This window comes from Photinus pyralis, unplaced genomic scaffold (genome assembly GCF_008802855.1).
Source record: "Photinus pyralis isolate 1611_PpyrPB1 unplaced genomic scaffold, Ppyr1.3 Ppyr1.4_LG2, whole genome shotgun sequence".
Lineage (NCBI taxonomy): Eukaryota > Metazoa > Arthropoda > Insecta > Coleoptera > Lampyridae > Photinus > Photinus pyralis.
The window spans coordinates 31416042-31439730 of record NW_022170403.1 but is presented as its reverse complement, the minus strand read 5'-3'; the positions used below and the strand labels follow the sequence as shown (position 1 = coordinate 31439730).

The 23689-nt window shown below is 36.4% G+C and overlaps 4 protein-coding genes across 7 annotated transcripts; 2 read left to right on the top strand and 2 right to left on the bottom strand.

Annotated features, from left to right (window-relative positions):
• Positions 1-137: 137 nt before the first annotated feature.
• Positions 138-1779, bottom strand: LOC116162711 (ER membrane protein complex subunit 2-like). The gene is made up of 5 exons (XM_031476391.1): positions 1595-1779; positions 1433-1546; positions 1089-1383; positions 692-944; positions 138-643 (listed from the first exon to the last, which is right to left on the bottom strand). The coding sequence occupies exons 1-5, from the start codon at positions 1623-1625 to the stop codon at positions 473-475; spliced, it is 864 nt and encodes a 287-aa protein (XP_031332251.1). The 5' UTR covers positions 1626-1779; the 3' UTR covers positions 138-472.
• A 194-nt stretch (positions 1780-1973) lies between these two features.
• On the top strand, positions 1974-8003 carry LOC116162703 (zinc finger protein 574-like). Its single transcript, XM_031476375.1, has 4 exons — positions 1974-2428; positions 2663-3998; positions 4498-5204; positions 6691-8003. The coding sequence occupies exons 2-4, from the start codon at positions 2757-2759 to the stop codon at positions 7637-7639; spliced, it is 2898 nt and encodes a 965-aa protein (XP_031332235.1). The 5' UTR covers positions 1974-2428; positions 2663-2756; the 3' UTR covers positions 7640-8003.
• Positions 8004-12753: 4750 nt separating this feature from the next.
• On the top strand, positions 12754-17984 carry LOC116162706 (gastrula zinc finger protein XlCGF57.1-like). 4 transcript variants are annotated; one of them, XM_031476380.1, is made up of 4 exons: positions 12754-12960; positions 13015-13948; positions 17097-17513; positions 17565-17984. In XM_031476380.1, the coding sequence occupies exons 1-4, from the start codon at positions 12802-12804 to the stop codon at positions 17813-17815; spliced, it is 1761 nt and encodes a 586-aa protein (XP_031332240.1). In that variant the 5' UTR covers positions 12754-12801; the 3' UTR covers positions 17816-17984. The 4 variants fall into 4 exon arrangements, with proteins under 4 accessions (XP_031332240.1, XP_031332239.1, XP_031332241.1 ...); XM_031476379.1 differs by having other exon boundaries at positions 17097-17984; XM_031476381.1 differs by lacking the exon at positions 17565-17984 and having other exon boundaries at positions 13015-14001; positions 17097-17291.
• Positions 17985-21851: 3867 nt separating this feature from the next.
• LOC116164635 (transmembrane protein 216-like) lies at positions 21852-22521 on the bottom strand. Its single transcript, XM_031478834.1, has 2 exons — positions 22174-22521; positions 21852-22123 (listed from the first exon to the last, which is right to left on the bottom strand). Exons 1-2 carry the CDS (start codon positions 22382-22384, stop codon positions 21933-21935), a joined length of 402 nt encoding a protein of 133 aa, XP_031334694.1. The 5' UTR covers positions 22385-22521; the 3' UTR covers positions 21852-21932.
• Positions 22522-23689: the final 1168 nt, after the last annotated feature.

Sequence of the window (23689 nt, the reverse complement as noted above, 5' to 3'; positions counted from 1 at the left end):
TAGTAATTAATTTAATACGAATAAACATTTAAATTTACGTTACAATAAAAAAAAATAAAAAAGAAAAGGTCATGTTCGTCATAAACTCGAAATAGGAAAAAACTGCGATACATACGTTGGTAATTATACAATTGCAGTGACAGTCTTAGAAAAACTATTTAATAATTAAACCTAATTATACAAAGGAATGGGATAACAATTTTTTTAGAAATTCAAATTAGTGGAGTAGTGCACCAATTTCGATATCAGTTAATTGGGATTAGAGACATAATGAAAGGGTTTTAGGATCTACCCAGTATATTTAAAAAAAAACATTTAAACAACTCTACAAACAATACAGTGGAATATAAAACATTAGACAGTCACTATAGTGCTTTTAACAATCACATGCCTTTATTTGTAATCTATATATCCTTCATTCAACCAAATTTAAACTAATATATAAATATTTATTAACACTAAATACAAATAATTAACTAATTTGTAGTACTGATAGACGTTCTTCAATGTTATTATCTGTAAAAGTGTCCTTAACAACTGAATATCTCTTTTTTATTTCTAGTAATGCCCAATCAACCAATTTAAGCATCTCTTTTTTCTTTTGCGCTGTACATTTTGGAGAAGCCGCAATGCTGCTAGAAGTCTACAACATGAGTAAGTTAGATAAAGGTCCCTTTCATAGTGAACTTACTAAGTAAACGCCGTAGAGCGCTCTAAGATTGTTTTGGTTCAACTTCAAGGCTTGACAATAATATCCTCGTGCCAATTCAACGTTATCATATCCGCCTTGGGTGTAACGGATATCAGCATAGCGTTGATGTAGTAGGTGATTGTGGGGGTTGTGAAGTATGAGCTCTTCGACACAAAAAGCGGCTTTGTTATAGTCTTGCTCTGCTATGTATAAGTCGCTTAACTCTTGCCAACCTTCGATGTCTGACATAAAACTGATAGAGAAATATTATGTTTTTTCTACCTCACCTTCCACAAAATTGACGCATGCATTAGATAGACTAGATGTGAAATAACCATATCCAACTCTATCTTATGCAAGCAAATTGAAAAAATTGAAGATGGGTCTATCAACTCACATTTTTAAATACTCCGTAAGTTCCTTAATTGCCTCTACATTTTTGCCTTGCGCTCTCAAAATTGAAATTTTTCTTTTCCTAGGCGCATTATTCGTCTCATCTTTTTTTATCAACGAATCTAATACTGTCAAGGCATCATCGTAACACTCCTGCGCCTCTAATCTCATGGCATAATACTTTTTCACCCGTAAACTACTAGGAAATTCGTTCGATAACTGCTTGATGCAGTAATCAACTGTTGGTATTTGATAACAATCAAGTGCCGCCAAGCAAACTTGCTCCAGTACCGAAAATTCTAAAAATACGTTTTAAAAAGCGGCATTGTGGAAGTATCAGGCATATACTTTCTCCTCCTAACTTGTTGAGATTATATTCCAATACGGATTTCCACAGTTGTAGTACTTCCTCGCTTCTTCTATCATTATCATCCCTCCACGTACGCAATAAATCGCGTGCTTCTGCAGAATTAATATGTAAATAGCTCAATTATATTGTTTTATTCTTACCGCTCCAGCTTAAATTACTTAAATCGTTCATCGTGTAAATGTCAACCTTCAATTCTATTATGGCACAAATACAATATTTACTCCACGTTATCACCCTTTTAATTAATAATTAATATTCTCAAGTATTTACAATAATTTTAGAACGACAGAATTTCCTTTAGTAAATCTAGTTACATTTATATATTTATTCAGTGTTTTATCTTATGCTTCGTTGCCACTCCTGTTTGCCAGTAGCGTATCACCATTTTTACCACCGCATGTTAGTAGGGAGGTATTGCCACAGAGTTGTATATACATCTCTGGGGTACGTTCGAAAATTGCAACGTTGTAGTTGAGTTCAAGTTACTGAGTTTTATCAGCTGATTGTGTGGTTTGCCTTTGGAATCCAAGTTCCTTGGAAGACAATATTCATTGAGGCAAAAAGTTGCTGATGAGCGAGTATATAAAAATGTTGTAATCGCTAATTGGGAAAGAACATTTGGGATACTCTAGAAGGAGGTAATTGTAAGAAGCGAGGTAAGAAGTATGCACGCAGCACAGTTTGCAAAACTGAATTGTGACGTCACTAGTCCAGTTTGATCAAACCAATTTGTCACTGTTTGATCATGTGACATGGGCATTACATGTTGCAAGAATTGTGGCATGGACACTTTTTTTTTATCTTCAAGCACGCCCCTGGCCAGTTGACAGTAGAAAGAGGTCGAGAGTCGAGGTGATAGTGTGTATGTAGCCTGTGTATGGATTTAAGAAAAGAATGTTGTCCGTTTTATGGCATTTTTGTGTTAAAAATGACTTCTGATCCATTATTCGTATAATAATTGTCCATCTCATGAGGCAAGTGCTTTATGTATAGCCACTCTTAAGATGCTTTTACTATAAAAATGCGGAATTTGGAGTTTGTTTTGATTTGCCATTTATTTTTGCATTAACTCTATTTTTGCTAACTCTTCCCAAATACTTTAATCTTCCTCAATTTTGCTTAATTCCACGTAGAAAACTAGCATGGCATATGCTTTAAAAATGGTAGAATGTGCAGAAAACTTGATAACCATTGATTTTACTCTCCAGATCAATAGCAAACTGAGGAGTGTACCTACACATTTCAATCTAATCAACTTAGAAGTTCATTCAATGTGGAGTTAGTAAATATAAATTGTAAAAGATGGATAATACAAATACAGTGTGCCCAGTGTGCACTTTATATCTTCGCCCAGGAATTACGCTCAAGGCCCATTTGACAAGTCACCCCAAGCAGAAGGTGATCGAGGCACTCATCAATCTGACTAACACCAGAAGTGATGCTGATGATAAGGAAGTTGCAATTCCCAGCTCGAGCGCTGATGCCCCACCACCTAATCCTCAGAATTGGAGTCAACCTGTATCAGGATTCAACTCGATGCAAGGTAATCACTCGTTTATATATCAACAATTTATGAGCACCACAAGTCAACCCCCCTCCAATGTCGTCAATGTAAACCCTATGGCACAACAATATATTACGATTCCTGCCGTCTTTAATCCGCAAGTCATGTGCCAACCTTATATGTACCACCAACAGCAGCAGGTGATAATGTCGGCGGGGACCTCCATACCATCGCCCGTATTTAGAAAACCACAAATTATTGACCTTTGCAATGAAACGGACAACACAAACTCTAACTTACAACAAGCTGAAGATGAACAATCGGAAAATTCTGCAGAAGAAGCCCTCCCTGACTGTAGGGAAAAAAATAAAATTGAAAAAGACCTGTCCGATGAAAACATGTCACTAGGAACTGACGACTTGGACTCTCCAAGCCACTCTCCGATGTCCACTTTCAACAAGGAATCCTTAGATAACATGGAGAATCCTAAACAAGAAGAGGTAGATCTGGACCCATCAGAATTCCCCGTAGGATCACCCGCCTCTAGTGAAGGCTCCGATTATCTCAGGGTACGGACGGATCTTAATAAAGCCTGTCAAACGCAACACATAACTCAAATGAGTAACGAGACTGAAATTGTCGACGAGCAGGAAAGTTTGAATGGTTTTGATGAAGAATCCGAAGTACAAAATTCCAGTATCGTGCCTTCTTTTGAGGCGAACAATTTACATTATTCGTCTAATCCGATAAACATTTTGCAATCGAACGATCAAGTAATTGACATGGACGGTATGCAACTGGTGCTGTGCAATGATTTTATGGGTAGCCAATTAATTTCTCAGGTTGATGATTTTGAATGCATTAATAATCGGGCGGAACAGACAGTCTTGATGAATATTGGCGGAATGGATGGCGGTCCCTCTGAGGCATATGAAGATGAAGAGGATCATATGCAAGAGGAAAGTGTTTCGCGCGAAAGTACCAATATAAGTATTCGGGCGGACGAACCGATGCCTCCACGGGGAGAGTTGTCTGGTCAGGTAAGTTTTTGGCGACTGCAAAGATCATACTACACTGGATAGTCAGTATAAAGTAAATTACATTCATATAGTTCTGGAATATAAGGCCATAGGGACCTTTTATCCTAAGCTGTACTAATTGTTTGGAAAATGCAGACATGTCCTCGAAGTCACCAAGAAGAGAAAAAAATGTTTAAATCGTTTATAAAAAAGCTTCTAAGGCTTCTTACTTAAAGCATGGTTGTTTTGCTAAAATCAAATGAATCATTGCACCTGTATCCAAGATAAGGACGTCTATCATGGGGAGATTCGAAGATCTCTATGATAGACATCCTTATCTTGCCACATAACATAGGAAGATCAGTTGGAAATAGAAACTAAATTCCAATGCAGAACGTTGTGAAAACGCATGAGACTTTTTGTCATAGACAAAGGTATTAATTTTTTTTAAATCGGTCTACTTGGTGTAGTATGATCTTTGGCAAGTGCAATATGGGCTCTAAACGCATGTGTTTTATAGGAGAGCAATGGAGGGGCCAGCGATATTGCGTGGAGCCGAATGCATTACGAAGGCAATTCCCCAACTTCCACCTCGTATGATCTTTTAGCACGTGAAACTTGGGAGGGTTCTGATTCGTCGGATGCAGAAGTACCTCCGCTGCAAAGTCGTGCACCGCCCCACATGCTTTATAAGGGTGAAACGGATGATACTCCCACCATTGTCAGCGTCACGGATCCCCCTTTGAACTTTAAGTGCCCAATATGCGGACTAGGATTTAAATGCCCTAAGGAGCGCCGCGTTCACCAAACTGAAGTTCACAGCAAAAAAGCTGATGAAACTAAAACAACTAACAATGCGATCGGTTTAAAACCTAAAAAACCTGTTAAAAAATTAATTATTAAACCAAAACGAACTACAGAGATTAAAAGAGAAAATAATTTCGATAATGTTTTCACTAGTTTGTTAAGCACTGAACCGGTACCTGCTGAAACTAGTGAGCAGGTAGAAGCGGAAAGACTGCCAGAATATGATGTGGACGACAAAAAAGACGTGAAGCTGTCCGCGCTCGGAATTGAGATGGGTTTGGGTGAACCTCGCCAAAAGAAAACAAAAGCCTCTTTCAGGTGTGATACGTGTGGTGAAGTCGCAAAGAATGAGGCGTCATACAATGAACACTTGCGGATTCATCCCTTAGAGTGCAATTTATGCGGAAAATACTTTTATAGGTACGTAAGATATCAGTGTTTATACAGGGTGTCCCACAATCAATGCCAGCTATCTATACCTATCTTGAAAAGGAGACTTTACGAATATTTTATAAATTCAACACTACTATCAATAAGAGGAAATCAATCAAAAATATTTTCAATTTGGTGGCACACTGGCATTTCCAGTTATACCGGAAGTTGGTAATAATAAAAATAATATTTTATTGCCCAACAGATTGTAAATAATCCTCTTACAGGACAATGTAGTAACAAGCAAGTAAATAAGAGTAAGAAATATGCGTAAAGATAAAAAATAATTTTAACGAGCCATTAGTAATTTTTTTTCGGCTTTCTGATGGTGCTAAAATAAAATTGTTATGATTTGTGGGTTTCAAGTAAATCACATCAACTTTGTTATTCAGTAGGGATGCCATTTTGTATTTTTTTGTCACCGATAGAAAAAAAGTAAAATAATAACTTGAAAATATTTTATATATCGACATAAGTAGGTATATTCAAAATATTCCAAGGTCTCATTTTCAAGATATAGATAACCAGCATTTGTAGTGGTACACCATGTATACTGTTTCCGTAAACAATTGTTTCTGGATTTCGGTTAGCAGTTTTGCTAATGGGAAAGCGTGTAAGGAAACATTACATTATTACAATGCTACAAGACAGGCGGTGTTTTGTCAATTTTTTGCAAGTGTATTGAGATACGTTTTAGAATAATGCCATTTTAATTAAATTGTGTTAATAGTTAAGACATCTTAAGATTAGGAAAATATTTCAAAAAAGGGTTCTAAATGGCTGGGGTAGACCTAAACTACAATGTTTTTCACAAAGCTGTTAGCCAAACTATAAGCAGATTACTGTAGGAACATCTCCACATACGGTTAATGCCAAAGAATCCATGTTTTAGTTTATATATAAAAACCTATAAGCTTCATCATGTAAAAAACTACTGCACTACATGCAAAACGGGTTTAAGAATACTCGTTTAAAAAACCTCTACTGTGTCAAAAAGTTTTAAAAATATTTTCAAATTCTAGATACCGAAGGAATGTTTCTAAAAATATTTTTAGTAAGATCTTTAGTTGGAACGGGGTCATGTTCGATTTTTGACTTTTTTGGGCGCAAAGGGCCATTTTTGGATTCTACATCCGATCATAGGTAGTATAGAATTTACAAATTTTCTGTATTTCTATGAAACGTCCACGTCCCATTATATTGGGTTATTGGGAAATATCAAACATTTTCAACAATTTTCTGTTATTATTTATTCCAGTTCGAATTGAGTAGGTATTCATAGCTAAGAAAGAGGACAACGTCCGCCGGGTCAGCTAGTTGTTGTATATTTTGTGATTCCAAAAAAATTGTTGCGCAATGCGTTCATCAGATGCAAATGCAATTAAAACTGATTGGTAGTTCAGTTGTGCCCGAGATTCCGAAACAATTGAAACAGAATGTAATTGCGTAACTTTAATTGAATACGTTTATTTAGGAGACCCAATTTACAACTGCACGTCAAGCGTCATCTGGGCATCAAGCCATACTCGTGCGAATTTTGTCAGAAGTCATTTTTAACCAAGCAAAAATTAGACGAACACAAAAACATCCACACAGGCGATGCTCCGATAAAATGCAATATGTGCGAAGAGACTTTCAGGAGACACTCGAATTTAGTGCAGCATCGCAACCGTCATCATTTGAATATAAAGCGAAAGGTTAAAGATTACATCTGCTACTGTGGCGAAATCTTACATTCGAAGAAGAAATTGGCTTGGCACAAGGAGATTCACGATGCTAAGCCAAAGGCGTGCGCGCACTGTAGTGAAAAGTTTGTGCATATGGCGAGTTTGACTAGACACATGCGTCACGCTCATAATGAACGTTTCGTACCCGAGGAAGATCGAAGTAGTGAGAACGTCGAGTGTCCCATTTGTAAGGGGGTTTATCTAAAATCATCGTTAGAGGTGCATATACGTAACCACAGTGGCCAAAGGCCATTCACCTGTACTGTCTGCAATAAAGATTTTACCACCAAGTGGAATTTGAAGCTGCACAAGTGGACACACGCCGCACGTGCGGCCAAACCGTACAAATGTGATTTGTGCAAAGGCGCTTTTATTAGGGAGACGGATTTCATAGCACACATGAATTCGCATAAAAGCGTACGTCCGTACACTTGCAATCATTGCGGCGCGCAGTTTATAAGAAAGTACAACTGCCAAAGGCACGTCAAAGAGCACGAAAAGGCTAAAACTTTTGCGTGCCAAGTCTGTGGTAAGAGTTTTCATCGGTCATACTACCTCAAAGATCATATGCGGGTTCATAGTGGTGTAAGGCCGTTTTCTTGTCATGTTTGTGGAAAAACGTCTACGACAAAATCGAACCACAACAAACACGTGATGATACATCACGCAAAAGAGCCTGTTAGTACAGAAAATTAATATTTAAACTTTTTATTTTTTAAGCGTGTAGTTTTATCGTTTTTAAGTTTTTGTTATTTAGTCAAGAGCGAAACAAAAGAAAATATGTCAGATTGATTTGCAAAATTAACCAAAGATCATAGACTCCAATTTTAAATACAATGTCATATTTCGTTTTAATTGAATTTTACAATTGAAGAATTTTAGTTTTTAAATAAATATTAATTGAAACTTATACAGCAATGAGTAGTTAGTAACTATTGGTTTTAACGTGTGTATATACGTTTTACTACTTTTAGATTATCATTCATTCTTGTTAAATAATTTGAAAGATTCTTTTAGTTGTATTATAGTTTTATTAATAAAAACAGCGTTCTGTTTTTTATTCTTATGGATCTGTACGTCTAATATACCATTTGTACATAATTATAGATGTATGTAATATAAATTGCTTTTAAAGCAGCTGTAGAAAAGCAACAAAGCAGTGTGACCTCTACGGGATGGTTGGATTTGACCTATTGTCAATACGCTTCTTACATGTGACATAGATAGGTCAACTATGCAAAATTTGAACCAAATTGGTTCCAGTGTTTGCCAGTATTGTGTTTACAGAAGACAGAAACCATCACCACCCCTAAAAAGCTTGCATCTCTTTGCTCTGCTGCTTAATAAGCCAATCATTCAAAATAAATGAGAAGAAAAAAAAGACGATTTAGCCGAAACACATGACTATCATATAATAAGTTAGGAAGAAACAAATTTGGCAAAATTACGTTGCAGCCAGAAAGTTAACAGAACGTACCTGTTTAAGGATTTTTGGCAACTGCAGCTTCAATTCTACATACAGTTATTATCTACACTAATGTAACTTTTGTAACAAAAATTCGATTTTTACGCAAATACTAAATGCTATTTCATTTAATTTTTCCAGTTTTCCTAATTGAAAAATAATAAATGAGGACATGGGTAAACGCAGAATATTTCAAGCTGTTTACAACTTTGTTCTAAATTAATTAGGGGAGAAAATATTTAAATATAAAGAAATTACCATTGAAATCCCTATGACGCGTAAACCGTTTTTGCACCCTGTATATGTACATTTAAGAATAATTCCGGGTACATTATTACGCTTGAATTGTGTGCTAATCGGCAAGTTTTAAGTGCCTATTATTCCAGAGAAACTATACTTTGGTGAAGTCAGGAGTATGGTGGCTGTATCTCCGAAATTCTAAGAGTTCCAAACAAATAAAATTTTTCCTATGCCAAATTTTAATTACATTATACACTGACATATAAAACCAAAGAGTACCCTAAAACTAAAGAAAACCAAAGTTTGGAATTTTAAAAATGTAGTTCCAGCACGAAACATTTTGGGTCCTGACATTTCACACTAGAAAAATTGGCATCCACATTCACCTAATATTGGTCCACATGTAATCACTTTTCAAAACACTCGTCTCTGAATCTGATATCACCATTTCTTTAGCGACAACTGAAATTTCTACCAAATCTTACCACACTGTCTGCACCAATTTAATCGGTAGAACTATTTTTTTAAGTACGCAATTCAAAACCTGCAATTTTTATAGATGATACAATATTGGTAATTTACAGAAGCGAAATCCTGTATATATTTGTAATTATTGCGGATGTAATAATTTACCATAATTAGCATTGTACCTATACATATAATTAATTACATAGTGTTGGATTTTAAGTTTAAATATATCAATATCAAAAATGTATAATAAATAATAGCAATTCTAGAGAATGAATAAACATTTCAATACTCACAGAAGTAGTATATCTACTTCTACCTACATGATATAGTGGCTCCAGTCGGTAGTCAGGATAAGCAGGGAAAATTGTACATATTAATAATCTTTAATTCGGAAAATTGTAAATACCAATTACAGAAACGCCAATCACAACTTTTGATTGAGAAGTCTGATCGAAAAAGTACGAATTGTTTTGGATTCTACGCACCAAAATTAATAAGAAAAAGTGTTTTCCCGAGAAATTTTGGTGTAGTCGATTTTTGGTCAAAAAGGAAGGTTATACACTGCCTTTTTTTGAGTCCCGAAGAAAAAATTGTCTCAGATCGACCCGGAAAAAAAATTTTCTTATAGAACGTGGCCTGTAGAATCCATAATTTCAAACAGTTCCAAGATTGGGCTACTAGTTCAAAAGTTACAGCCCTTTGAATTTGTTTCTAGTCTATAACTTGATTGAGAAGTCTGAATAAATGGCAGTTCAAAATGTACGGAGTCTTGCAAGATCTGTAGAGCAATTGTAGTTTAAAGGCCCGGTTTTTGAATAGATTGATTAAATACAATAAGTACTAGTGCGCCATCTCCATGGCAATCGATACACTTTCTATCAATTATAGTTTTAGAAGTCTAGTTGAGATGTCGCCACGTACGCACCTTCTTTTAAAATTTTATTTGAATTTATGCGATTAATAGCAACGTTGCACTTATTATTCCTTAAATGCAGTGCCGTTTTTAAGTTTTTCGGGGCCCTGGGCCATTCGTTCGTGGAGGCCCTCCTTACCCTCAATAAAAACGGCAGATTGGGGAGATTCAAGCAAATCCCTAATTTGAATATGGGCACTCGATATTTGTGTAGCCTGGTTTGTAGGCAACACATCATGCTCAATGAACAGAAAACATTTATTTATGCAATTCGTAACTTCTTATGCATAGGAGTTTATTTAAAGCCCTTGGAAGAACAATTTCAATAACAGGTACATTAAACTGAACCGTTTTACAACAATTTTCACACGAAGATCGCACAAACAACACATTTTTTCGTGATTGCAAACTGCGTAACACTTTTGCCTTATTTCGCTGCCAATTTTACTACCGTTTCTATAACCGTAGTTCTATCAAATAAACTCTAGGATCAATTCTTTAAAGAATAGCTTCGCACCATCGCCAGCTACTGCAATCATGTAATCGTTCCGATTTTAACCTTGAGAAGTTCGAATTGCGTTAGAATGGGTTTTCTGCGAGTTCTCCACGGTGTCCTCCTGTTTTGGTTACAAAGCATTTCCCTTTTCAATTTGTGTTGTCTGAACTCAATGTTAACGTTTCTCATCCATCGAGAACTATACTGCATGTCTTCGATTGCACGACACAGAGCGAACAGTATCATATTCCGCAAAGGTTGAGTCTGCGGCTTTCCTGTCACTCCCAGTAGCCAGTTCCCTAATTTAAACCTGTAAGCGAGAAAGGAATGATAACAAAGTTTAATTTTTGACTATAAAATAAACATTCATTATGCATTTGAGGTTAAAACTTCATATATCTATGGTTTTTAAAATCAGCGCTCTGACATCTAACGTTAGTTTCATAAAGTACATTTCAAAATTAGTGTGGCGACATCTTTGAGGTGTAAGTTCCAACTAAAATAATGGTGGTAATAAAGTGTCCTGCATTTCGCGATAAAATGGAAGGTTATACACTGCCTTTTCTTTTGCCCAGAAAAAAGAAATGTCTCAGATCGTCCTGGGAAAACATTTTTCTTTTAGAATGCGGCCTGTAGAATCCATAATTTCAAACAGTTCCAAGATTGGGCTACTAGATCAAAAGTTACAGCCCTTTGAATTTTCTTTCGAAATTGGTTTCTAGTCTATAACTTGATTGACATTCCATGAACCCTCTCTTAAAATACGCAAGACCTAGCTACTTCCAGAGACGTGAAACAGTGTTTCTCGCAGTACAAATTATTATTCAGAGACAATCGACAATCACTTGCGATCGATAATTTGGAGATGCCTTTTGTTGTACATTGCAATGCTAAAGAAACTCCTGGTAAGTAATGTTCAGCTACTATTGGTGAATAAAAGACGTCTTCTCTCCATTTTTTTTGCGAAAATTGTCAAAATAATTTTAAGTTTTTAGTGAATATTTTAATGTTTTTAAAGCACATAAAAAATAAATATTTTGGAAGTTTTTAGCACCTAAAAATCCGCGCCCTACTTAAGACCCTTGCACCCGTATGTGCAGAATCACACATACTTGACCAGCGAGCTTGCCACATTTATCAAATAGGGGTTGCGTTGATATTTTACTTTTTCGTTATTAAGGACTACCCTAAAATATGGTTCTTACAGTACAGTTATACTCACCGGTGAGTGTTGGTCCGTTGATGTGGTGCACTAACAATGCAGTTCTATTCTATTCTATTCGCAGGGGACCCCGACCGGGCAGCACTTAGGCACACCAGAGGCCCATTGTGCCTACCCCCTTTCTTCGCAACTGAGTTCAGAGCCCGTTCCTCTCAATGAAGGATAGGACCCTGTTTAGCTTAAGTTGCTTCACCCTCCTCGGTTCCAGGTATCTGTCTCCAAGGAGTTGATATCTGTCCCTGATCAAAGCGTCACAGTGACAGACCACATGCTCGGTAGTTTCATCTGCCTCGCCACAGAACCTGCACGTTGACTCCTCCGCGAGCCCAATGTTATGCAGGTGATAGTTGACCATCCAGTGTCCCGTAAGGACACCAGTGATCTTCCTAAGCTGGCTTCTATTCAGTTTTAGAAGCTTAGAAGACCCTGATTTGCCAACGGGCCCTGTTAGAAAGGCCTTGGACTGTCGGAGTCCGGTTACTTGTTGCCACTGAGCCTGGAATTGACTGGTCAACCAATCTTTAATCCTGGCCCTAACAACGGAGGGAGCAATCCCTAGGGTAGGCTCGGGCCCGACAATGCAGTTACTTGACAGCCTGTTTGTGTCGGTTGTTCTACAATCGGACTGTCTTATTGGAGGCGGTAGGAGAGCAAATTTGTATACTTATGCCAGTAGGAGCGTTCCAGTTTTATCACCCTAGTAGCCGTTCAGTTTATGAGCGATTCGTAGGTATTTGAAATGTCTTGGGTTACGATTTGTGAACGTGGGGCTTATACTGTCCTTTTCGGATTTTATACTGCTGCAGCGAAACATGGCTCTCGGTATAACAACCTCAAAAGTCTGCGAGTTTAAATGTACATTACGAAAATGTTTATTCGTTATAATAACTTGTGATGAAAACAATAACCTAACCTACATTTTTATTAATAACAAATTGCAACTTTGAACCTTGATGTTTCTTTCGCATGCGCAGATTGTACGGAGATAGGCGTTTTATCTCAACGTCAAAACACAGCTTTTTCGTCATTTGTTTCTAAACATAACCCAAAAATGAACGATTTTGGCACCTTTTCAGGTGTAAATTTTAATAAACTTTGCCGTGTTTGCATGAATACACTAGAAAGTAATTTTATATCATTATTTAATTCAAATTCGCCTAGCAACTCAATTTTTTTGGCTTCAAAAATTATGACCTTTACGAACCTTCAGGTACACTTAAAATTGCGATGTCGTAGAGCAAATTACGGAATGATTGTTTGTTAGGTTAGCTACGGTGATGGTCTTCCTCACTCAGTGTGTTTAAACTGCTCGCAACAAATAGAAAACGCCTATCTTTTAAAACTTCAATGTGAAGAATCAGATATGACACTACGACGGTATTTAACTCCACAGACCATTACGAACTCAGATTTTGAGCCTTCATTTCCCGAACCAAGCTCAGATTTGTATACTGCACCTTGCCCCAAAGCAGCCGAAGCAGATGTTAAGTACGAATGTCTTGAGTGTAAGAAAGTTTTTAGTAAAGCTAATGAACTCCGTAATCATAAGAAAACGCATAGGGATTATCAATGTAAATTGTGTTCTGATGTTTTTAATTCGTCTGAGCAACTTGTGGAACATACAAAACTTCATAATTCGTCAAAGAAAACTAAAGATACTGGGCACGTCTGTACAGTATGCGATTGTCAGTATCGGGACAACAACAAACTAGTTGAACACATGCTGAATGAGCATACGGAAAAAGTTGTTCATGAGGACGAAATTGAGAAAATATCCGAAGAGCATTTGGTGTGTAATGTCTGCAACAAATCTTATTTAAAGGCTAGTAACTTAGCGGCTCATATGGGCACTCATACTGGCATTAAACCATATGCATGTAACATTTGTGGAAAGTGCTTCACACAAGGTAGAGCACACGCTTGTCATATGCGAACTCATTCGGATACAATTGAAAAGCCTCATCAGTGTGGAGTGTGCAAAAAGGAATTTGGGCAAGAAAATCAGTTGTCCGTGCATATGAAGAAACATTCTGGTAAATCTTTCGTATGTAACGTCTGTGGAAAGAGCTACTGCAACTCGGGCAATTTGAAATCTCATATGCGTCTACACACTGGTGATAAGCCATATGCTTGTCACATTTGTGGGAAGAAATTTGCGCAAAGCAATGCGCATTCGTATCACATGAAGACTCACACAGGTGACTTTGAAAAAGTACTGTCTGTGAAATTGGCTCAACCCATTTTGAAACAGGTATAGATACTGTAAGACATTGTTTAGCGTTCATCTAACCATTTTTTACGTTTCTTGAAATTATCCTAAAAAACTGGGTATGGTTAGCTTCACAGTAGCGATGTTATGAAAGTGGTTAGGTATATTAGAACCGAATTCGAAAGCGGAGTTTTTAAATTTGGGTTATTGGCGGCAAGTATAAACTTGTTTGTACGTAAACGCACTGATTTTGGTCATGCCGCCGCTGTTCATTAACCTCCTATATAACTTTTAATTAAAATTTATCAGTAGTTCCGAGCTTTCGGAATCAGAGTCGAACCTTCGTAATATCTCTATTTCACAGTAACCTTGCCTAATTTAGCATGGGATTGTTTTGTTTAGTGATAAATTCTGAAAGATTGATGTTGTTTGTGTAGCTATTAACGGTTGCTACTGCACAGACTTATGTACACAGGTAAAATTAGCTAAATTTTCAGGAAATGTGCCATACATTTGCACAAGCATTTGCAGAACATTTCCTCACTATTGCCCAACATTTGCATTATTTACCATTTATTTAAAAACCCTTGCCTTATTTTACCAGTTATATTAAAATCACTAGATTAACTGTATGAGCTGTACAAGTTTATCATTTCAAAGTCAACAATCTTAAGTACCTACCCATAATAATTATTGTATGTCTGATTATTCTTCCCAAGAGTGATTCCCGCTAGATCATAAACTTTTGAACTTGGCTCTCCAAAATGTTTATACTGTCCTTACATAAGAGAAACTGTACCTAACTTTGTATGTTTTCATAAAAGTAATTTTTTTAATTTACTTCAGGCATTGCAAATCCTACCTATGAAGGGGTGGAAGAAAAATTAATTTTTCTACTCCCATACTTTAATTGATATATTAAAAAACATTTGCCACCTATACTTAAATGATATACTTATTGTTTCACGGGTGCCGAAAATGATGTCATACATGTGATTCTCTCTTCATTGCACTTAAAACGATAGAGACAAAAAAATTACATCATCAACATAAGTGGTGACAAATTAACAAATTAATATCGGTCCGTCAATATTGTCAATCAGTCATAAACGATTTTGGTTATTTACAGATCTCCAGTTTGAGATATTGCTGTGTGCACTGATCCATCTGCCAGAAAGACCATACACAAAACACCATAATAAAAACCTAGCTAGCTCTTTCCTTTACTTATTAACACGGCACAAAACTTTTCCCCAGCACAGAGGAGAGATTCGACTATGCTCTCAGTAAATCTGTTAACTTCTAACAGATGGTGGCAGTGGCGGCTGGTTCTAAAGGGCATAGGGGCTCGTGCCCACTCCAATCGCCAACATAAATGGAGGAAGTAAATTAGCATGTCAGTCAATAAATTATTTCTATTTGACATAAATTAATGTAACATTTTATAGCGCTAGGTATCAAACTTTCCTTTCGTTGAGTTTCAGCATGTCTACTACAATCTCGACCATCACTGAACAGAAATTCTCCTTTGCTTTATAGTTTCACGTTACCTTTAGTGCTGGCCCAAATTGAATTCGCTAGGTACTGAGTAGCCCAGATGACTGACTCATTTAGAACAAACGCGCGAGCCTCTTGAAAACAAGTATACAAGTTAATTCGGGCATATGCATAAATAGCATTACTTTAAATGTCTCAATTCAAGCCAACACTAAAAGTAACGTGAAACTATAAATCAACCGGCTTAACTCAGGTTAGCTCTTGACAAAAAGCTCCAAACCCGAGTATACTCGAGCTGTAACAGCGGTTAATAGCAGAATGGCCAGATAAGAAGGATATCCAGGACTACCGGTGGCACTGTGACCTTCGCCTCTGTTATGCCTAAACATTCCGTTCTATGTAGACATATTTTGGCGTGTTTAAAGTCAATAGAACTTAACTACGGAAAGATGATTATGCCGCTCAATTGTGATCATAAATACGCTTGAATTGGTACTGAAGTACAACGAATATTACTTTTTGTACTCCGTGGACTAAACCAATGTATTTTGTCTTCCATTTAAGGGACTAAAGTGACACTTTTTATCCCGAAAGGAGAAAAACGCGACGAGGGACAGAACACACTGAAATGTCAAACACAATTTAATGATTAATCGTTACCTTTATATGTACAATTTGGATATTGCACCAGATTTTATATGTATTATAATGTTTTCCATATATCTTTTTGATGAACAAATGAGACAAGTAGCAAAATGGTCATCTGTTACACTCACGTGAGGTGTGCTTAAGATTATTATCCATGTTGTACACTAACACGTTGTGCAAATTTTGTAGGTAAGGTGATAAAACGATAAGCAATATGTTATCTATTTTCTTTTTATTTATTTTATTTTTGTTTTTATTGTTAAGTGGGTGGAATTTCAGCCAAACCATTATACATTGTACCTATAATTACATTTACAAATTTCCATGCCTTTTTATTCCTTCTATTACTGGGCCAATCGATTTTTGAAAATTATTGTTTTAGATTTGCATGTTGTTATCGTATAGATGTAACCTGAGAAACACCAACCCTAACGGATTTTTTTTTAAATCATTCTGATAGTAATAACAATAACCTTCTTCCCAGTGGATCCGATAATTGAGAAGTTGACCCGACGCCACGTGAAATACACACAAACTTATATACATGATAATTTTTCAGAATTTATCGCCAGACAAACGCCTGCCAAAATGAACGCGATTGCGTGAATTTGGTCAAAGGCCCGTATGAATAAAAGTAAGCAAATGCTTATACTTGCAAAAATCAAAGTAAATACTCGTTAAGTGCCCCTTTATACTGATTTGTTTAGCAGCGCTGCACTGCGTCCTGTCCTTCTGCTTAGCAGCGCTGCTAAGTCGCCTAGTGCGAAGGAGCACTGACGAGTATTTACTTTGAACTTTGCAAGTATAAGCATTTGCTTACTTTTATTCATACGGGCCATTGACTAGTTTTGAAACGAGACAAAAACAAACTTCAAAAATGATTAATCAAACATATAAAAAGATACTAAATAGTGAAATTTTTTAAATATTCGAAATGGATCAAACCAATTTCGCCGCGATGTGCGCATTGATTACTGTAGAATTTCTTGCAGGAGAGAAGCCATATATGTGCGATGTTTGCCCAAAAGCATTTACTACAAATGGTCAGTTAATAAATCATCGAAGGCTGCATACTGGTGAAAGACCCTTCGCTTGTGATGTGTGCAGCAAAAGGTTCACCCAAAAAGTTGCTCATACAATACATATGATGACACATACAGGCAATAAGCCCCACCTTTGCAGTATATGTGGTAAAAAGTACTCGCAAAATAGTCAACTGATAGAACACATGCGTTCTCATACCGGCGAGACTTTACAGTGTAGTACATGCGGTAAGGGATATTCGACGGCTGGAAACTTAGCTGCTCATATGAAAACTCATTCCGGTATTAAATCACATGTTTGCAACGTATGCAATAAAGGATTTTACGTAGCAAATAAACTGGCAAAACATATGAGGACTCATACAGGTGAAAGACCTTACGCTTGTTCAGTGTGTCCTAAAAGGTTTACAAGTGCAGATGTAATGAAGATTCATGTACGGATTCATACTGGAGAAAGGCCGTACCGTTGTGAAATATGTGGAAAGGGATTCACAAACAATTCTCAGCTAACTGTTCATACGCGATCCCATATGGGTCAAAAGCCCTATGTGTGTAGTGTTTGTTGTCAGGGCTACACTACAGTTGCAGGACTGTCCTTGCACTCAAATACATGTACAAATGGTAGTCGTCGGTTGTCTGATACGTCTACGTTTGCAAACTACAAATAACAGTATTATCAATCGGTTGAGTTGCTTAGATATTATTTTTAGTTCTCACTAGCAAAACCAAGGAAGAGTCGAGATGTAACATTCACCTAAGTGATGTATGAAAATTAATTTAATCGACGAAGACAAATCGTGTAAATGAATGTTTTATTAAAACCGCATACCAATACAATTTACTGAACTATTTGTTCTCAATTGCAAGATGAAATAGTATTACATATGTATTCAATATTATATGTTGGTTAAATATTTACCTCCTTCCTAAAAACAATGTTTACTAAATATTTGAAAAATAATATACGATTCCTATATTTGTGATATTTATACAATATATATCACTGTAAAAATTGATTTTGGGAAAAAGTTAGTTATGCTACTTATGGTCATTGACTTTAATAATTGATGAAATGTGTAAATCCCAATTCCCTTTTATAATATGTAAATCTTTGTACCTACAGACAGAAAAAGTGTTCTAAAATCTGTTCTCATTTGCTCACACGTAGTGTGTCCCCATCTCATCCGACGGCCGACGCATCACGTGTTTGTTTACTTCTTGATTTATGTTGTACAGTGTTCTGTGTTTGTTTTTTCGTTGTTGACACATTTGGTTGATAATTTGTTAGTTGTTAGGTACTGCCACAGTCATTTGTGTTGGGTAGGTATTTGAGGCACGCTGAAAACTTGTCCAATGACCTACTTCTCCAATAATACCCAAACACAGAAATGCAGATTTGGCTGGGGAGAAGCGGGGCAGTTTGAAATTTTGATTACCTATAAATTTAATATTTCATGAGCAGAAAAATAAGTATGCCGGACCATTTAGTGGGGCTTACCTTAGTTAGACCATAATAGTACATGGATGGTCAAGGACATCGCCTGGGTATGTGAGTTTCAGGGTAAACGAATCTGTTCGAAGTTGTCCGAGTAGACACGATTTGAGACTGTCAACCTATCCTTATTTGTGGACGTATAGAAGGTAATCAGGAGTATTTAAAACTTCCCGTACTACGCGGTTACTATAAAAGCTACTCTTTAGGCGATCCGAGTGGTGTTTACACGACTTTAGTTTACCCTGAGATTCACATAGGTATACCCACGTACAACTATGGTGCCCTCTGTCCGTGACCACCCATTTTGTATTGAAAGCATAGGGCTAATAGCAGTCCATGTACTATATGGTCTAAGAATAAAACCCGCATCTTTTTCAATAATCTGCGATGCCATGGAATTTTCTAAAACAAAAAGATATCCAGTTATCAATTAGTAGCAGCTCGATAGTTATTTATGCAATGAGTGTATAAATGAGGCGTTTTATTGGTAAGTGAGATGAGAAATTCGAACGAACCAATAACCGCCGATTTATACATGAATTGCATACAACGTTTTTCGTCGACTTCACTGGGGTAGGTAATTTTAAATTCACTACTACAAGAAATTACAAACGAGATTATGAGCTACGATTTTTCACTAAATTACAGCTACTGTCGTTGCTATAGTAATGTGTTGTTTTATGCTGTGCCGTCAGTCCTCGTAATCGCAGTGGAAGATTATGTTGCTTGCTCTGCTGCGGAGGCGATTTTAACATTATATCCACTCAAATCAAAAGAAACTTATTGGAACGGTTTCGATCCGTTCGGTAATTGATGGAATACAATGAATTTGAAAGGAGGTATTTCCGAAAATGTCATGTTGACATTTTACCTTGAAAAGGTATGTGAAATTAGAATGTAATTACTTCTTTTGCAACTGTACTAAAGTAGGTACGTGTATTAACAGTGAAAGATATGGAAATGTTCATCCCTGTGGTCGACGTACTCAATGTTGAAGGTAAAGTAACTGAATACCTTAACAATACCTTATCCGAGAAGCTACACAGGATACCTATGCTTTGCGGAGATCGTTGGCGACCATACTGGCTGCTGATCTCACTACATTAAAACCTACATTAAAATGGTTAGGTGGATGGAAGTTCTCAGCTGTTGCCGAAAGTGAATTGTTATATAAATGTCATTTCCCTTTAATAAAATGGTTGTTATGTATAAGTTGTTGCTAACGATTAATGGTTGCTAACGTATAATGGTTTCTAACCATTAATGAGCTTGATTACTACACCCGTAACTAAGGTGTAATTTATGCTGTTATCGAGAGGTCGACGAAAATAGTACATTATATATCAAGGTAGAGAAGTACAGTATTATTGCCTGAGCACCAAGATTACATCTCGAGGCGCTTGCGCCGAGGGGTGTAAGGTGCGAAGGCAATAATAGACTTCTCTACCGTGGTATATATACTATTTTTTTCACTACTAGCACTTGAAGTCCTCTAAATTAACATATTATATTGATAAGAAAGTGAACGGTTGGACAGAATTTTTTGTTTCTTAATGTAACATGTCAATCAAGTACGTGGAAGTACAAGTCAAACAGGCCGTATTTTGTTCTGTCATTGAGATTTTTCAAAGAGTAATTTCGTTCGAATTTTTTCAAAATGTGATAATTTTAGGTATGTAATTTCTCTGGAAATTGCGAATGGTGGCAATTATTCGTTTTAGAGAACTTGTCTAAACGTTCATTGAGCGAAATTTCGGGTTGTGTTTTCTAAAAGTGACAGCGTGACAGTTCTCATTATTGACTACTAGTTAATAATCAAAAATTATTAACCACTTTGAACAAATGCCGAAAAAGCCTACTTTACAAGTGGAAAAAAGGTTAATAATCATGTCATCAGACGCTAGTAGTGAAAAAAATTGATTTTTTCTCCAACCACCTGAATAAGACGCTATTTTGTGACAGTGTTCGGTACGTAAAATTGACGTTTTGCGGATTAATCGCTTTCACCATGGCAACTGTACAAAAAGTGGATACTTTTGGTCCTAGTACCAAAAAGAAATTGACCTTGAAAGTTGGCCAATTAAAAAATTACAATCACGGAGATATGTCACATTGACATCGTTTTACATTGCAGGTTGTAAGATATTTCTATACATACAAATCAAATATTTTTGCATATTCAATGCAAATAATGATGTTACCTATACGTATGTACATGTATTGAAAATGATTTACGCTCGCTATTTTTATTTAAACCATGTGTAACGTCGTAATTTACATATTCGGTGAACGTAATTTTAATACGTATACAACCCGGCGTCGCGCGTAACGCCATCTACTTCAGACCCATTGCACTATTATCTGTCGTTTTGAATTCAAAATTTGAAAAAGTTAATTGCAATTAATTTTAATTAAAAAACTGTATGGTAAGTTCTTTATTTCAATACAAAATATAACAATATTAATTGTGTATACAATAGAAATGACTGAAACTGATAGCGACATGGATTGCACTCCGCCAGAGACTATAGAAACGGCAGAACATGCTACCTCAAGATTTGCTCCCTACAAAGTCGCGAGAGATGAGAAGTAAGAACGAATAGGTTATAAGTTCACCTAAAAACTAGAATGGCATGACACGTGAGGACAAGAAAGCAGAAATTCTTATACTAGTAGTGAAACTGACTGAATCTAAATTCGAATATAATTTGAAGTAAAGGGGGTTGGAGAAAAAATTTTATGTTTTATTCGTACAAAAAATGCGTTTTCGGGACTCGGAAGGTTGCTGGACTCCGCTGACGCGTCGTCCAGCAACTATCTTCCTCGTCCCGAAAACTGACATTTTTTGTACTAATGAAACAAATAACTATTATGATCGACTTGGTTACTGTCTTGCACTTAATGGTGACTTATTCGAACATTTATTGTAAATTGTTATATTAGGAAACCGTTTTTAGTAATTTGGTCTTTCTTTATTATGTTGAATTCGCTGTTCTAAATATAATACTTTTGCATAGAATTTGATTTGTTTTATAGCAGACATTCCATTCGCATGTTATGAATTTTACATTGAAATCCCTATGATGCGTTACGCAAGTCACCACCCTGTATGTACTACAGGGTAACATCTAGACACAGGGTAGGTAACATACAATTGGTGTACCCGTACCATGATTTACTTTTTTCGGATGACAAACATTTAAACTAAAAATTATAAAGTTAATTTTATTAAAACTCGACTAGACTAGAGAAAATTGTTCAGTGTACAAATACGTAGAAAATAAATACTTCTAATACTCTGGATTTTTGCAAACTGGTAAAAGACACAGTATTCCAAACAGAATTTCGGCCATTTGAAATACAAACTGAATCCCGCATATTATATACTCCAACCGTAACACAACACTCTGCCAGAAAACAAAGTAAACTACACCCACTGCTGATGGTATTGTCAGTGATAAAGCCAATATCACCGGCCAGGCTACAAATTAGGAAGTTAGTTCAAACAAATGTATGTGTTTAGTACTATACCTTTCTCAGTTAGATTTCCTCGTCTTGCCAATATAACTCGAAACAATTCCAATATGCATACGGCCAGTAAAATTCCAAAATCGGTCTCAAAATTTGGCAGCGATAAATTAATTGCTTTTACAACATTCATACCTATTTCACATACTGCAAATAATCCAAAGTAATACGAATTTAAATATAACAAAACTTCAAAAGTTAACGAAGCATTCATTACGAATTATAAAGCCATCATTCAATTACTGTTGCTAATTTTCTTTTTTGGTATTATTTTATCAACGCGTATTTGTAAACAAAGTCCTACTGGTTGATGGCCTGTGCTGTGAACAAAGTTATTGATTTGATTTTTAAACAACTTCTGAAACGACATCTATGATGTCTAACGATATATGGTTACAATTCGTTTATGCAGCGACATCTGTTTTTGGAATATTGAACATAATTTGCAGATGTGTTGCATATTGACTCCCTCGGTACTGCGCAAACGCAAGCGCGCTAAAATTTGAATTTGCGTACAAGGGTAAGGTAAATATAACCAGCAAACGTTATAATTGAAGATAATTTAGCTTACCTGCTTACCTATTGTAAGTAGGTTATGTAGGTATACGTATATTTAATGCCATGTTATCAAGATGATTTTTGTTGTTATCTACATTTCAAGTAAATGGCGAGGAATTCCTAGACTAGAATATGCCACAGGCGATAGAAAGAAAAACTATCTCGGTAAGTACTGTAACAGTTAATTAGAAATAGTTAATGAAATCTACTTACAGCAATAACGTTACAGACCAATATTGACCGACGGTAGAGAGAGAGTTGCGTGCTAAACAAATCACAAAAAACCAGACTACAAGCTACTGAAATGATCAAGTACTTGCGAAGGGTAAGGGGAGTTGGTGGAATTCCTAGTAAGAAGATAAAAAAAAAGTGGGTGCTCAGTGTTTGATAGACAAAAATTAAAACGCTTATTTGGACGCCTTGGTCGAATTGAAAACAGTCGGCTGGTGAATCACATATGGAACACCGGAATTCAAAATAGGAAGAAAAGGGGAAGCATGAAGACAACATGGGATATGTACTTAAGTAGCAAGAATACTTCAAGATCAAGGCATAGAATGAGAGGAGGCTAAAGGCCCATACTTTTCTCTTCTTGAAATCCATTCTCACACTTCTTTTGTTTCACATTATTGCATAAAACTACAGCCGCAGCAACACAAAGATGTGCTATTGGTACCATAACGTTTGATAAGTTCTCGAAAACAACTGCTAGGTATCAACCAGTATTTGTGGAAGCTAAAAGTGCTGCTAGTGTAAACAGCTTTGTGAGAACTTGCGACAGCAATGGTTCACCCAACTTGCCCGACAGTTTATCGCAACACTTATTGCTCACAGTGTAAATACATGGGGAAGTTTCTCCAGTGAGATTGTCGCAAATAACTTGCATAGTCTATCTGCGCCTTAAAAAGTTAACGCGAGGTAGGAAAAATGGAGCACCATAGTTTATAGCTTGGTTTATAAT

Coding starts and splice junctions, on each gene's coding strand:
- LOC116162703 (XM_031476375.1), top strand. CDS start 2,757: ATGGATAATACAAATACAGTGTGCCCAGTGTGCACTTTATATCTTCGC. Junction 3,999..4,497: donor GGGGAGAGTTGTCTGGTCAG/GTAAGTTTTTGG, acceptor TGTGTTTTATAG/GAGAGCAATGGAGGGGCCAG. Junction 5,205..6,690: donor TGCGGAAAATACTTTTATAG/GTACGTAAGATA, acceptor ACGTTTATTTAG/GAGACCCAATTTACAACTGC.
- LOC116162711 (XM_031476391.1), bottom strand. CDS start 1,625: ATGAACGATTTAAGTAATTTAAGCTGGAGCG. Junction 1,547..1,594: donor AAGTAATTTAAGCTGGAGCG/GTAAGAATAAAA, acceptor TTAATTCTGCAG/AAGCACGCGATTTATTGCGT. Junction 945..1,088: donor CTTACGGAGTATTTAAAAAT/GTGAGTTGATAG, acceptor TTTCTCTATCAG/TTTTATGTCAGACATCGAAG.
- LOC116162706 (XM_031476379.1), top strand. CDS start 12,802: ATGAACGATTTTGGCACCTTTTCAGGTGTAAATTTTAATAAACTTTGC. Junction 12,961..13,014: donor TGACCTTTACGAACCTTCAG/GTACACTTAAAA, acceptor ATTGTTTGTTAG/GTTAGCTACGGTGATGGTCT. Junction 13,949..17,096: donor TCACATGAAGACTCACACAG/GTGACTTTGAAA, acceptor AATTTCTTGCAG/GAGAGAAGCCATATATGTGC.
- LOC116164635 (XM_031478834.1), bottom strand. CDS start 22,384: ATGAATGCTTCGTTAACTTTTGAAGTTTTGTTATATTTAAATTCGTAT. Junction 22,124..22,173: donor AGGAAATCTAACTGAGAAAG/GTATAGTACTAA, acceptor CCTAATTTGTAG/CCTGGCCGGTGATATTGGCT.